The sequence below is a fragment of the Muntiacus reevesi genome, chromosome 6 (assembly GCF_963930625.1).
Source record: "Muntiacus reevesi chromosome 6, mMunRee1.1, whole genome shotgun sequence".
NCBI lineage: Eukaryota > Metazoa > Chordata > Mammalia > Artiodactyla > Cervidae > Muntiacus > Muntiacus reevesi.
The window spans coordinates 63,527,796-63,541,233 of NC_089254.1; the positions used below are offsets into that span (position 1 = coordinate 63,527,796).

The 13,438-nt window shown below is 40.7% G+C and overlaps 1 protein-coding gene across 3 annotated transcripts in view; it reads left to right on the top strand.

The window, feature by feature from the left end:
• Positions 1 to 991: 991 nt before the first annotated feature.
• Positions 992 to 13,438, top strand: part of CPVL (carboxypeptidase vitellogenic like) — a 126,372-nt gene continuing 113,925 nt past the window's right edge. For 2 of the 3 annotated variants that reach the window (XM_065939178.1, XM_065939181.1), the window contains exons 1-3: positions 992 to 1,105; positions 4,966 to 5,034; positions 6,655 to 6,715. In XM_065939178.1, coding sequence (XP_065795250.1) covers positions 5,023 to 5,034; positions 6,655 to 6,715 — 73 coding nt within the window. In that variant the 5' untranslated portion in view covers positions 992 to 1,105; positions 4,966 to 5,022. Of the gene's footprint in view, positions 1,209 to 4,965; positions 5,035 to 6,654; positions 6,716 to 13,438 lie in introns of all 3 variants that reach the window. The other variant, XM_065939179.1, reaches the window with a different exon arrangement.

Genomic DNA, 13,438 nt, shown 5'->3' on the forward strand with positions numbered 1-13,438 from the left:
AGCACATATACTAAACGATTCATGAACTGGGCAGCATCCTATCTAACAGAAAGGAGTCTCAAAAAGCTGCAGAAAAGCAAAGGTTCCTAAAGGCACAGGAAGGGAGGGACAGGAAGTCACAAATGAAAAAAATGAATTATTTCAGGCAAGGTCGCCTACTTTGGAGGGACAAAAGAGTCTATCAGGTGAATTATCTCACTGGCACTGACCAGGGAACTCCAGACTGATTGGATGAGATTATGTTAAAAGGGAGGGAAGGTTGGACTTGCAATAGGTTAAGTATTAAGTCTTGGTTTGGTGACACAAGCTTAGCACAAGTGACTTGTTGTTTCTTTTTCTTAAACAAGTCTCTGTCTTTCCCCCAGTGTCTGGCTCAGTGGCCTGAACCTAATGGTGGTTAAAACTACCTACTCAGGTAGGCCCCTTAAAAGAGATGGCCCTGAATGGGCTACTTAACCTCTCCAAGTCTGTTTCCTGAGTGCAAAGTGGGGACAGTTATAACACAGAGTACATCGAGTTGCTCTAATATTCAGATGCAGTACTGCAGAGAATGTACTTGACACAGTGCTGGTTCTCACTGGGCCCCCAACCTCAGTGCTACTACCACGTGGAATAACTATCCAGGAATGTATGTTGGGCATTTAAACAAGGGGAGTAAAATACCACTCTGCTTCCAGATGCAAACAACAGATTGGCAAGCACCAGCTTGGGGAAATTATTTCAAAATACTGTGTAAATTCTAAGATAGCAGCTTCAAAAAGTGGGAGAGAAAATCAACACGCACAAACAAATCACGGTCAATCTTCCTCGGTTCATTGTTAGTATCTCACGGTGAGACTGTTGGCTTCTTTCAGGATGGAAAAACGCTGATGGGGTGCGGCCAGGTCGCGGGGCGAAACGGGTGGGGACGTGCCTCTGGCCCCTTAGGTCTAGGTCACGTGAGTCTCCTCCTCCTGAGAGGGGCACTCTAAAACTCGCGGTCTGCAGGACATTCGGGACTGCGAGGGGCGAGGGAGAAGGCCGGCTTACTTTTTCCGGACTCGGGAACCCTGAGAGATGGGTTCTGCGTGCACTCCTAAGCCGGGAGGAGCGCGGGCTGCGCTGCGTAAGTGCGCGCCTCCGCGGGGGTCGCTGGTCCCGCGACTCACGGGCGCAGGAAGGGCGGTCTCAGCAGCCTTTGGCGCCGAAAAGGAAGAAAGCTCGGTGGGGTAAGATGGGGTCGGGAGATCTTGGCTGGATCGTAGTTTCCAAGTTGGATAATTCTTCTTTGCGTGCTGTCAGCTGGGAACACGCTCCCGAAGGCTCCTGATATTAATGCAATCTGAGGACATCGCCCCTGGGCTTCTTCCAAGCCATGGGCGTTTCAGGGACGCTCAAGGCTATGGGGTCCTCAGTCATTCTCAGTGAGAGGGTGGGAGGGACACGCCCTCCTCCTTCAGCAAGTCTCTGTGGGATTTTTTGATTTCATGGATCTTATGGAAGAAAGTGGAAAATGCCTTCGATTAGTGCGTGTCCAACAAAAGGAGGCTTGGCTTGAGCGAAGGAAGGAAGGCACACGAAAAGGCTATTTTTCCTGGAACATAGAACTAGGAGGAGACCAGGGACGTGGGGCAGGTGGAAAGAGCTCTCTGCCAAGTGGATATGGTCCTTGCAGGGGAATTTATAGGAGCCAGGGGGGACATGTAGAGATGTGTGTGAAGTGGAAGCATCCAGTGCCTTTTAGGTCCCCTTGATGTCCTGGAAAAAAAAAAAAAAGCCATACTTTGGCATGTGTATGGGTTTGAATCCTAGCTCTGCCTTTGGCTAAGTGGTGACCTTGAGCAATTTATTTATGCTTACTAAGCTTCTGTCTCCCCATTTGAAAGATACCTGTCCTTTCCACATCCCCTTAAATGTGCAATGAAAACTTTTTACTTTTTCTTTTTTGTTGTTGTTGTGGGATGAGTAAGAACAGAGATTTAAGGAGGAAAAAAAATCCAATGGGACTTTGATTAACTTGAAAAAGTACTTTTAAGAAAGTTGTTCAAAATAGGGATTGGAACACTTTTGGGAAAGTAACTGCACTGGCTTTGTTGGCATATGAATAAATCTGAAGAGTTGTCAAAACCCTTTAGCTGATTAGGCTTTCTAGATTTGTACTCCAGGCTAATCTAAGTCCAGTGGAAATCCTTTTTAATGTAATGCAAGTGTTCTTAACAAAAGCAGTCTTATTCTTCTTTTACAGGAGTTGGTTCTTTGGGATGGGCATAAGTGGTTCCACAATATATGTGAATCCCATTTATAAACTAATTTACAGTGGAGTTCTACTAGGCTTAATTTATAGCCTGAGAAATAAGTGAGCTTTGACTGACAGGCAGTTCAAATGACTTAGAAGTGTGTTAAGGGAAGTCCCCTGGGTTTATCAGTTCACGCCCCTTGAAAAAAAAAAAAACCAAGATGCAAACACCATGATAGTATTTTGTTAATAACTTTTTGTTTTGGAAAATGTTTGATTTGTTAGAGGGGGAAATTGTGTTGAATATTACCCTGGTATGCATGGAATTGAGACAGCACAGTCCATAGGGTCCATAGGGTCCACAGTGCATAGGGTCTCAAAGAGTCAGGCGCAACACTTTCACACACTTCCCTACTTAAGTTCTTTTAAAATGTTCTTAGTTTAGTCCCTGAAAATCCCACATCATTAAACTCCGGGGAATGTTAAATAAAAATAATCATGTTTGCTCTTTAAAATGAACTATACTTCCCCAGGCTCCTCTGTCCATAGAGTTCTCCAAGCAAGAATAAAGTTATGCATAATTAGAAAGGTGCCTCTAGAAGAACAAATCATTAATATCTATATTGATTTGGGAGAGGGGTAAGCTGTAAGAGAGCTAAGAACTCTACTTTGTTGGTCAAAGTCAGTAATAGAGTTTGAATTTTCATGCTGTGCAGTTGCAAGTTCAAAGATTTAAGCAACAGACTGAGTTCACAGGAGAGTGATCAGGTGCTTTCTTCATAAAACCTGTGCTGCTGAGTATAACCGAACTGAAACCAGAGTACTGAGATTCCTCTCTCTTGGAAATGTTGCAGGTGCTGCCTTGAATGAAACCACATGCTCTACTTTGACTGCTTTAACCTAGAATCTGGGGAGCAAGACAGGGCTGGGAGGAATAACTCACTGTGTCATTAGATGCATTAACCTGAAAAAGCAAATTCTTAGCATCACATCTTTCCAGTACCCTTAGGTCTTATCTTCTAACTTTTTCTCTGTGTTCTGATTCTAGTTGGTGGCAGTCTTTAAATTGCTGGGGTTGCTTACTGGCCAGAACAGTTATTTAGGCATCCCAGGGCTAGCTCTTCCTCCTTTCCCTCTTGGAACTCCATATTTTGTTACTCATCTGTCAGAAAGACCCCTTGGCGTATCTTCTTGTACCTGTATGGTTATCTGGAGAGGAGAACCCAGCACCCAAGAGATTCATTCCTTCATCTTACATGGACTAATATTTTTCCCAATGTCTGATTATGAAACTTTTCAAACATTCAGAAAGGTTGAAATTTTACAGTGTACTGTATACTTCCACCTAGATTCTATTGTCATTCAACTGATACTGATTTGATGTCTCTTATTTGCCTAGAGCTATGCTGTACCTGACTTCACTTTCACTTTTCACTTTTATGCATTGGAGAAGGAAATGGCAACCCACTCCAGTGTTCTTGCCTGGAGAATCCCAGGGATGGGGTCGCACAGAGTCGGACACGACTGAAGTGACTTAGCAGTAGCAGTAGCAATGCTTACCTGTAAAGACATAGAAGGCAAAGTAAAGCTAGGGGAAAAAAAAGGGCTTGATTTGGTGGGAACATACAGTTTATGACTATATGGCTGGAGAAGGAAATGGCAATCCACTCCAATACTCTTGCCTGGAAGATTCTATGGATGGAGGAGCCTCGTAGGCTATAGTCCATGGGTTAGCAAAGAGTCGGACACGACTGAGCGACTTCACTTTCACTTTCAGTTTACAGTTTATGAAGGGGTCATATCACTTTGGCCTGCAAAGTTATGTCAGAATCACATTGTGGGAGACATTGAATTTCATGGCAGGAAGTTTATACTTTATTCTGGTTGCATTTGGGAACCATTGAAGGCATTTGAGGAGAGAAATGTCTTGTGCTTTAGAAAGCTCCCTTAAGCATCAGTGTTAGGTTGGATTGGTGTGGAGAGGACCTGAAGTCTTACAGACAAGTTAGGAGGCTTGACACATGTCCTCAGGGCAAGTGAAAGTTGACTTGTATGCCAGATGGGAAAAAGAGGAAGAAAGACGGGACTTTGCCTGTGACTTGACACTTGGACTCGGTTCTAGAGCCTTAGGTGTCTTTAAGAATCGGGAAGTCAGAGGAGGGGGGGAGTTCAAGAGGGATGTTGATGTTTTGCCATAAGACACTGTGGGTTTGAGGGACCAATTCAGTACCCATGTGGAGGAGCCTCTACTGAGAGTGGGGAACCCAGGGGCAAGGTCAGGATGAAATAAAATTCTGGATTAGCAGTTAGTGATCCAGGGGTGGTTGAATGAGAGTTTACAGATGGAGGAAAAAAAGGACAAGACCTTGAGGAAAATCTGACTATATATGAATTCTTGTAACAGAAAAACAGGTATTCAATAATCAGTTTGTATCCAATAGTTTAATGATGATTCTATCTATAGTGTTGTTGTACCGCTGTTCTCCTTGACAGCTTACAACAGTCAATCTAAAGAACATACCTATGTAAGTAGAGTGACGTCTTTCCTATTCCCACTGCAGGAGACACGGTGTGGAGAAAGGCTGTGAAAAGAGGGTGAGAAATAAGTGACAGAGGATAGGGAAGAGAGAAAATGAAATACTTTTTTATCCAAGACTTTTAGAGTATACAGTGCTTTATCCATGTAAGCCATTTCTGAATACCAGGCATCTAGGTAATCTAATGAATTTGTCTATCTTTTCACAAAGCAGCTCCTGCTTAATCTGGGAACCATATCAACCTGTCATGATGGTGGCCATACTTTCCAGATGAAACCTCAGGTGGGACATGTATTCTCAATGCCTGGTCACCAAGCCTTTATCCAAATGTTTAGCAACCAAACCTTCCCTCTCCCTTTTTATATTAGTACTTTTGTATGTGCTCCATGTGCTGAATAAATGCTCAACTCTGTAAACCCGTCTTATTATAATTTACTACTGACTAAGCAAGGGAAATTAGATTTAACTAGCATCTATTCCGTGGTTAGGGGCTGCTTTTCGGTCTCAGTTAGAAAGCGAGGGCCAGGACTGTCTTTTGTCTCTCTGCAGTATTGCATATGAATTTATATATGCACATGTATCATTGTCATCATAACGGTGAGTGGTAGTGTAGGTCCACTCAGTACGCAGGTACTTTGTCTAACGGTACAGAGTTTTTAAGTGCCAGAGCCACATTTGAAGTTGTGTCTAAATTCTTTGTGTTCCTCCCATTGGACTGTATGACCTTCCCAAATGCTGACTGACTGTGTGCCAGGCATTATATCACATGTTTGAACATGTGAGTTCCTTCCTATCACTTCTTTGGTTTAGTAGGTAATTCAGAATAAAGCTCAAACCAAAATTGGTTATTTTTAGTGGGGTATCTGCCCTCTGGCACTGTCTTATTTTCACTTAACTTCTTTTTTTAAAATGTATTTCTTTGAAATATAGTTGATTTACCTTGTTGTGCAGATATCTGCTGTATAGCAAAGTGATCCAGTTATATATATACACATTTTTTCACATTCTTCTTTCCATTAGTTTATCTTAGGATATTGAATATAGTTCTCTGTGCTATACAGTAGGACCTTGTTTATCCATCCTGTATATAATAGTTTGCATCCCACACTCTGAATCCATCCCAGCCCCACCCCACTTCTCTATTGGCAACTACCAGTCTGTTCTCAACAACTAGCTGTCTGTGTCACCCAACTTCTTTAACTCTGCAGGAAGAGTCAAACCATCTCAGAAATCCCACCTGCTAAGGTTGAGCTTAACAATCACTTTACTAATTCTTCTGAAGATCACACCTTCAGTCCTCTATGCTATGCTAAGTTGCTTTGTTCCTGTCTGGTGCTTTGCAACCCTATGGACTGTAGGCTTCCAGGCTCCTCTGCGCATGGGATTCTCCAGACAAGAATACTGGAGTGGGTTGCCATACCCTACTCCAGATTATCTTCCCAACCCATGGCTCAAACCCGTGTCTCTTATGTCTCCTGCATTGGCAGGCAGGTTCTTTACTATTAGCACCACCTGGGAAGTGCTAAGAAAGAAATCTCTTTTTGTTTACCTGCTTGTTTCACTCTATCAGCCTTCTGCTTTCCCATTGTCCCACTTGCTTACATACCTAAAGTCATGTTCTCCTTTTTCCTTACTTTCCTTCCATCCCGAGGCTTTGGAGAGAGAGTGGGATAGGTAATGGGGCTCACAGCAGAATTTATATTGACTGTAATTTATCATATTTGACTCTGATGTGTCTATCTGTTCTCTTTATCCTTTGTTCTTGAAATTGGAAGTCGCCAGTGGCACAGTGAGCAATAGGATTGGCGTGGGGAGTGAGGTAATCAGCCAGTGAGGACTTGAGTGAGCCTTGTGTTTATTAGTAGTGGCTTAGAGGATGACGTTTCTTGTCCTTTATTGCAGAACTCCTCCAGTCTGCCTACAGATACTGGGTTTTGTGCATGCCTGCCTTCTTTTCCTGAAGGTAAGTTCTATACCTTTTTAATCTTGGACACCTCCACAAGTTTGAGCAAAGTATTTTTGCTTTAGTTTATGCTCAGAAAAGTCCCTAATGCATTGAGTTCTGTTAAAGAAGAAAAAACTCTTTGTATGGAGAAAGAATGTGGAGAGGCCTCCACATTTGCAGGATTCAGGAATGTGATTGTTACCCTAACTGGGGTAAAGCTGGTAATCTCCCAAGGTGGGCCACAAAAAATGTAGAAAGTTAACCTTTGTATAATGACACGTAAAATTAGAGATGAAGAGTCTGTGTAAATTGATTATTCACTGTTACTGTTCTAATAATGGCCAACACTATATGTAAAGTGTCTGTGGTTTGTCTGTATGATGTTTAACTTTCACTTTAAACTACACAGAGTAAATTAAAATTAAAAAAAAAAAAGATGAACCCATCTGGAGCCTTGTAGAGTTTAATATTTGACACACGGGGAAGGCAGTAATAGCTAGTTCTGAAAATGAAATATTTTCTGCCTAAGTTTCTTGATGAAAAATGTTATTGTTTTTGTTAGTCCTAAATCATGTCCTATTCTTTTGCGACCCCATGCACTGTAACCCTCCAGGCTTCTCTGTCCTTGGGATTTCCCAGGCAAGAATACTGGAGTAGGTTGCCATTTCCTTCAAAGAATGTTATTAGCAATCAAGAAATCAACTGGAAATACTTTGGTTTTTTTTTCTCCTCCTCTGAGTACCAGAATGTTTGTAGAATTAACTTGGCTTGGAGGAGAGTGAACCCCTTGTACTATTTATTGTACAGGCACTTTCAGAACTGGGAGACTGCAGCACTTGCTGTGAAATCAAGATTCTTTCTGCAGTTCACTGTAACCCAGCACCTAAATGTTAGTATCTAGAAAGTCTGAGACTTTTGTTTCAGTATAAACTTACTGGAAGCCACTGATTTGGAATTTGGTGATAGGTTTTTAAAAAAATGCTATGCTCAGTAAACGTAAACGTCTTATAGCATAAACCAAAAAATAGCCTTTCACTGATTTCCAGCCTTGCAGACACTCAAATGTTAAGTTCACCCAGAAGAGACATGAAAGTTCTTTCATTGAGGTAGCCTGCAGGAAACCATCACTGTGCCTCAGAACCTGCAGCAGTTTTGTCCCTATCTTTGGCTACTTTTTAGAATCCTAGAAATTCCAAGACAGGAGGGCATTAGATTAGTACATCTAATCCCCATAACTTGCAAATGAAGGAAGCGAGGTCTAGAGAGAGAAGTGAATTGATTTGCCCAAGGATGTACCTGTTGACAAAGTGGTTTTGGTATCAGGGTAATGCTAGCCTCATAGAATGAGTTTGGAAATATTCTCTCCTCTTCAACTTTTTGGAATAGTTTGAGAAGGATAGGTATAAAGTCTTCTATAAATGTTTGTTAGAATTTCCCTGTGAAGTCATCTGTCCCGGACCTTTATTTATTGGGAGGTTTTCGATTACTGATCAATGTCATCACTAGTAATTGGTCTGTCCAGATTTTCTCTTTCTTCCTGACTCAGTCTTGGAAGATTGTATGTTTCTAGGAATCAATCCATTTCTTCTAGATTGACCAATATGTTGGTATATAATTATCCAGAGTGTTCTTTTATGATTATTTGTATTTCTGTGATATTGACAGTAATGTCTTCCTCTCTCATTTTAAATGTTGTTTATTTGGACCCCCTCCCCTCTTTTTTTTTTTTTTTTTTTTGATGAGTCAGGCTAAAAGGCTGTCAATTTTATTTATCTTTTCAAAAATCCAGCTCTTAGTTTCACTGATCTTTTCTAAGTCTCTATTTCATTTATTTCTGCCCTAATATTTGTTCTTCCTTTTTCTGATTTTGATGTTTGTCAGCATAATTCACCTACATAAGTTAAAAATCCAAGTCTTATTAAAATTTTCATAACAAAAAATTTTAGTCCTGTCTGACCACTCCCCAACCTTCCCTTATCTCTGAGATCTCCTTCCATACTCTTTTACCTGTTTCTTCTTGTCTTTAGCTTTACATTTCTAAGTAATCTGCTTAGTCTGTTTGTTGATTTATTGGTTTTAGAAGTACACTTTTTATCAGTCTGAGGTATTTTCTATTAACTCCTACTAAGCAAAGTCAGAATTTAGTATTCTTACATACATTATACCCCAGCTTTTTTTGTTGCTGCTATAATCCATATCTTCTGTTTACTATACTGATTGTATAAGTATTGCTCACTACTGAGCTAAGTAGTGTACACTGATTGCAGTGCCTTTCTTGTATGATTTGATATTCTTCATTGAGTTAATAATTGCCTCTTTTCAGATTGTTTAGTTTTCTATGCCACTATCAGAACTTCTGTCCAAACCCGCTGAGAGAACTCTAGCTTCCTTAGATATGATTTTTCACAAAAGTCATGAAGTAACCAGTCATATATATACATTTATATACGTGTGTGTGTGTGTGTATTTGTGTGTGAGAAAGTGTTAGTCGTTCAGTCCTGTCCAACTCTTTGCAACTCCATGGTCTGTAGCCCACCAGCTTCTCTCTCCATGGGATTCTCCAGGCAAGAATACTAGAGTGGGTTGCCACTTCCTTCTCCAGGGGATCTTCCTGACCCAGGGATGGAACCGTATCAATATCTATTGATTTTTGTTTTTTTCTTAAGGATCTTCCCTGGATTCTTCCGTGTCACTGCTTCAGTCTGCACTGATTTTTCTTCAGGAATAGCTGTCATCTTGGGGCCTCTCCTTTGTTAGTTCCCCTGTTAGTGGGATCCCATGTTTTTCCCCTTTGGGGTTCACTTTCTTGTGTTGGGGGAACACATATGTTGGTAGCTTTCTGAGAAGTGATATATGAGTCAATTTTTTGAGGCTTTATGAGTACTTGAATATTTCTTTAATTTATAGTCATTTTCATTTGATAATTTGGCTGAATATACAATTCTAGTTTGAAAATAATTTTCCTCTAAGCATTTTTTTCCATTTATTTTTATTAGTTGGAGGCTAATTACTTTACAGTATTGTAATGGTTTTTGCCATACATTGACATGAATCAGCCATGGATTTACATGTGTTCCCATTCCGATCCCCCTTCCCACCTCCCTCCCCACCCCATCCCTCTGGGTCTTCCCAGTGCACCAGCCCTGAGCACTTGTCTCATGCATCCAACCTGGGCTGGTGATCTGTTTCACCCTAGATAATATACATGTTTCGATGCTGTTCTCTCTAAACATCCCACCCTCGCCTTCTCCCACAAAAAAGGCATTTTTTCTACAGTGTCTTTTAGCTGCCATTGCTGCTGTTTAGTCCAGTGCCATTTTGTTCTTGATTCTTTTTATAAACTACTTTTTTCCTCGTCTCTCTTTTTTCTCTCAAGTTTGCTGTAGTCTCTTTATTTTTGGAATTTGTTCTACGTCTTTTTGTTCCTTGATCCAAGAACCTGATGATGCCTTTAAATCTGGAAATCATGTCTATACTTCTGCTAAATGTTTTTGTATTATTTCTTTAATAATTTCATACCCTGAATTTTATCTGCCTTTTTTTTCTAGAGCTGCCATTAGTCAGAGATTGGTCTTCCAGAACTGACTTCTTAATTTTCTTATTGTTTTTTCCTCCTATTTTTTAAAATCCTGTTTTCTCTTTTAGATGTATTTTCCACAAGATTTCTTTGACTTTACTGTTCTACTCTTTTATCAAAATTTTAAAATTACTATGACCTAGTTTTAATTTTCAGGAGCACATTCTTGCTCTTTGTTCCTTCTTCATTTAACATTCTATTGTTTAATGAATGCAATGTCTTTTCTTACCTCCTGAAAGATAGTTTTTGTTTTTGAAGAGCTGTTCTGTTTTATGCATTACAGTTTTTTTTGAGTTTTTTTCTTCAAATAGTTTCTTTCTTTCTTCTTCTTCTTCTTCTTCTTTTTTTTTTCAAATTAGAGGCTTTCTTCCAATGTCCAGTGGCTCTTTGCAGTCTGGTTTATATTAAGTATGAGAAATTGAGTTTGTGGTTGGAAGTCCCATTGTGTTGAAGGGATTTTTCAGAAATTTCCTGAAATTGATTGGTGGGTCCAAGAATTTTCATTGGAGGACCTCACGTGTCCATATGTATAGGTCCTTTCTTTAAGATGCTTCACTTATTCCAGAGAATAATCCTTCAGTGCCCTGCACAGGGTGAGAGATGGAGACATGGAGAGCTTCAGAGACAGTTTTCTTAGAGCTGAGTATTAAGGGGCATGTTTGGGGTATGTCAGTAGGTAGACTTTCTCTTGGTTTTCAATTGAGTGCCTCATTCCCAACTTTTTCTGTTTCATATTTCCAATACAAGAATTCCTCTAGTTTAATTTCCCAAAGAATAATTTTTCTGTAGACTAAGTCGCTTCTTTCCCCTGATGGAGTGGGGAAGGGCATCTGAAGCTCTACCTGCTCTTATAGAGTTTCCTCTGTTTTTGGCCCCATGCCTCACTTTTACCCTGTTTGTTTCCAGTATTATTTTTGAACCTTTCTGTGTTTGTAATGTGAATTAATTAGTTTGTTTCTCGTTTGTATTCTGGTTTCATTATCTGCAAATGATTTGTTCACTTTTTAAATTTTTTATTTTATATTGGAGCATAGGTGATTAACAATATTGTGTCAGTTTCGGATGTACAGCAGAGTGATTCAGTTATGTGTAAACGTGTCTGTTCTCTTTTGAATTCTTTTCCCATTTAGGATATTACAGGGAGCAGAGTTCCCTGTGCTATACAGTAGGTTCTTATTGTTTATCTGTTTTAAATTTAGCAATGTGTATGTGTGAGGGCTTTCCCAGTGGGTCAGTAGTAAAGAATCTGTGTGCATTGCAGGAGATACAGGAGACATGGGTTTGATCCCTGGGTCGGGGAGATCCTTTGGAGGAGGAAATGGCAACCCACTCCAGTACTCTTGCCTGGAGAACCCCATGGACAGAGGAGCCAGGTGGGCTGCAGTCCATGGGGTCACAAGGAGTTGGACATGACTGAGCACATGCATGCACACACATGTACATGTTAGTCCCACACTCCATGTAACAGCAACAAAATTTGATTTGCTGTATTTGCTTTTGTTTTTTCTATTTGGGCAAGCATGGGATTTATACCTTTAAAAGTATCTTTTTCACTTTAGTAGGGTTTCATGAAGGAGCAGAAGCAAATGCGTTCAGTTCACTGTTTTAGCAGACAAATTAGGCTCCATTTTGACAAGTTGAGTTTAATATGCCCAAGGGACATCAGGTGAAAATGTTCAGCAGGCAGTTGAATAGTTGAACCCACAGCTTTTAAGAGGAACTACTATTTTGAGTGGTGCCAATAGAAGGTGCTACTCAAAGTGATGAGACCACCATGGAGAGAGTGTGTGGAGTGAGATAAACTGTGGACCAAGAATAGATTCCTGACAAACCCAGTACTTAAAGGAAGACAGAAGAAGAGGGAACCATGAAGGAGAACATTCTAGAATTTACCAAAGGGATAATGTCACTGTGTCAAAGAAGTCAATTTAGATAATGGCCAAAACTTTTTTTTTGCGAAGTGGGGAACATGGAAATCACTAATGACTTTGGCAAGATGGTGTGGACAAGTCCGAATGCAGCAAGTAAGAGAATGAAAATAGTTTTGTTTTGTTTTGCTTTCAGTAATTGCTGAAGAAGCAGTAATAGAGGGTGTTTCCATGGCTCAAGAACCAGATGAACAAGTCTGTGGGCTTTTTCTGTTGTCTTCATTTAAGATGCTATCACACTTGATTTTAGGTTATTTAATGAGATGATTCATAACTGCATCCTTTTGTTATTGCTGAATAGTCTGATTGTGACTTTGTTGCCCTTTTATTATCTGTGTGAAGATATTTTGGATGGTTTGATTTTAGAAATAATTTTTCACCATCCATTTTCATAACTTTCCAAGGCTGGTGTGGGCAAACCAGACTGTAGGGTACTTCAAATTCTGGATATGTGAGTGAAACTGATACTAGTAACCACTTCTTTTTTCAATCACATATATGATGAAATGTTTGCAGAATAATAGAGACAGGAGGGTGTAGTGGGAAAAAATTCCAGCCCATTACCCTTAGCATAAAGCCAAAATTCCATTCTGTTGGAGTTTCTGAAGGAGCCTTCCCAAATAGCAAACTTTTTACTGTTGCCTGAGGTCTGGGGTAATTGAGATGACAGAAGAGCAAGGCAGGTGGAGGGTAAAATATTACCGTTCTTACTAAAACTGACTGGGTTGGGTTGGTGCTCTTACTTCTAGGCAAGTGGACTAAAGGCCAAACTAGAGAAGACTTGCACAGACACGCACAGCCCACGTGTGGAGACAGAAATCACTATTTCCTGGGGAAACACCGGGAGAGCTGAGCCCAACATGCCCAATTTATCCACATTTATCTATCCGATAAATCTTTCTCCCTCTCATCCTACCTACCCTCCTCAGAATGAACAAGAGGGTGGCAAGACGCCAGCCTTCCCATCAGAGCTGGGAAGAAGTGAGCCCCCCAAATACATGTTGGCCTTCAACACCCTGCATGATCTGATACCTGATCCCGTTTGTACCACCCTCCGCATCACTCTCACGCTGCTTCCATCCTGGCTCCCATCCTGATTTCTCTAGTTAAGGGGTCTTTGCAATCACTATTCTCCAGCCTTGGAGAAGGAAATGGCAACCCACTCCAGTGTTCTTGCCTAGAGAATCCCGTGGACAGAGGAGCCTGGTGGGCTGCCGTCCATAGGGTCGCACAGAG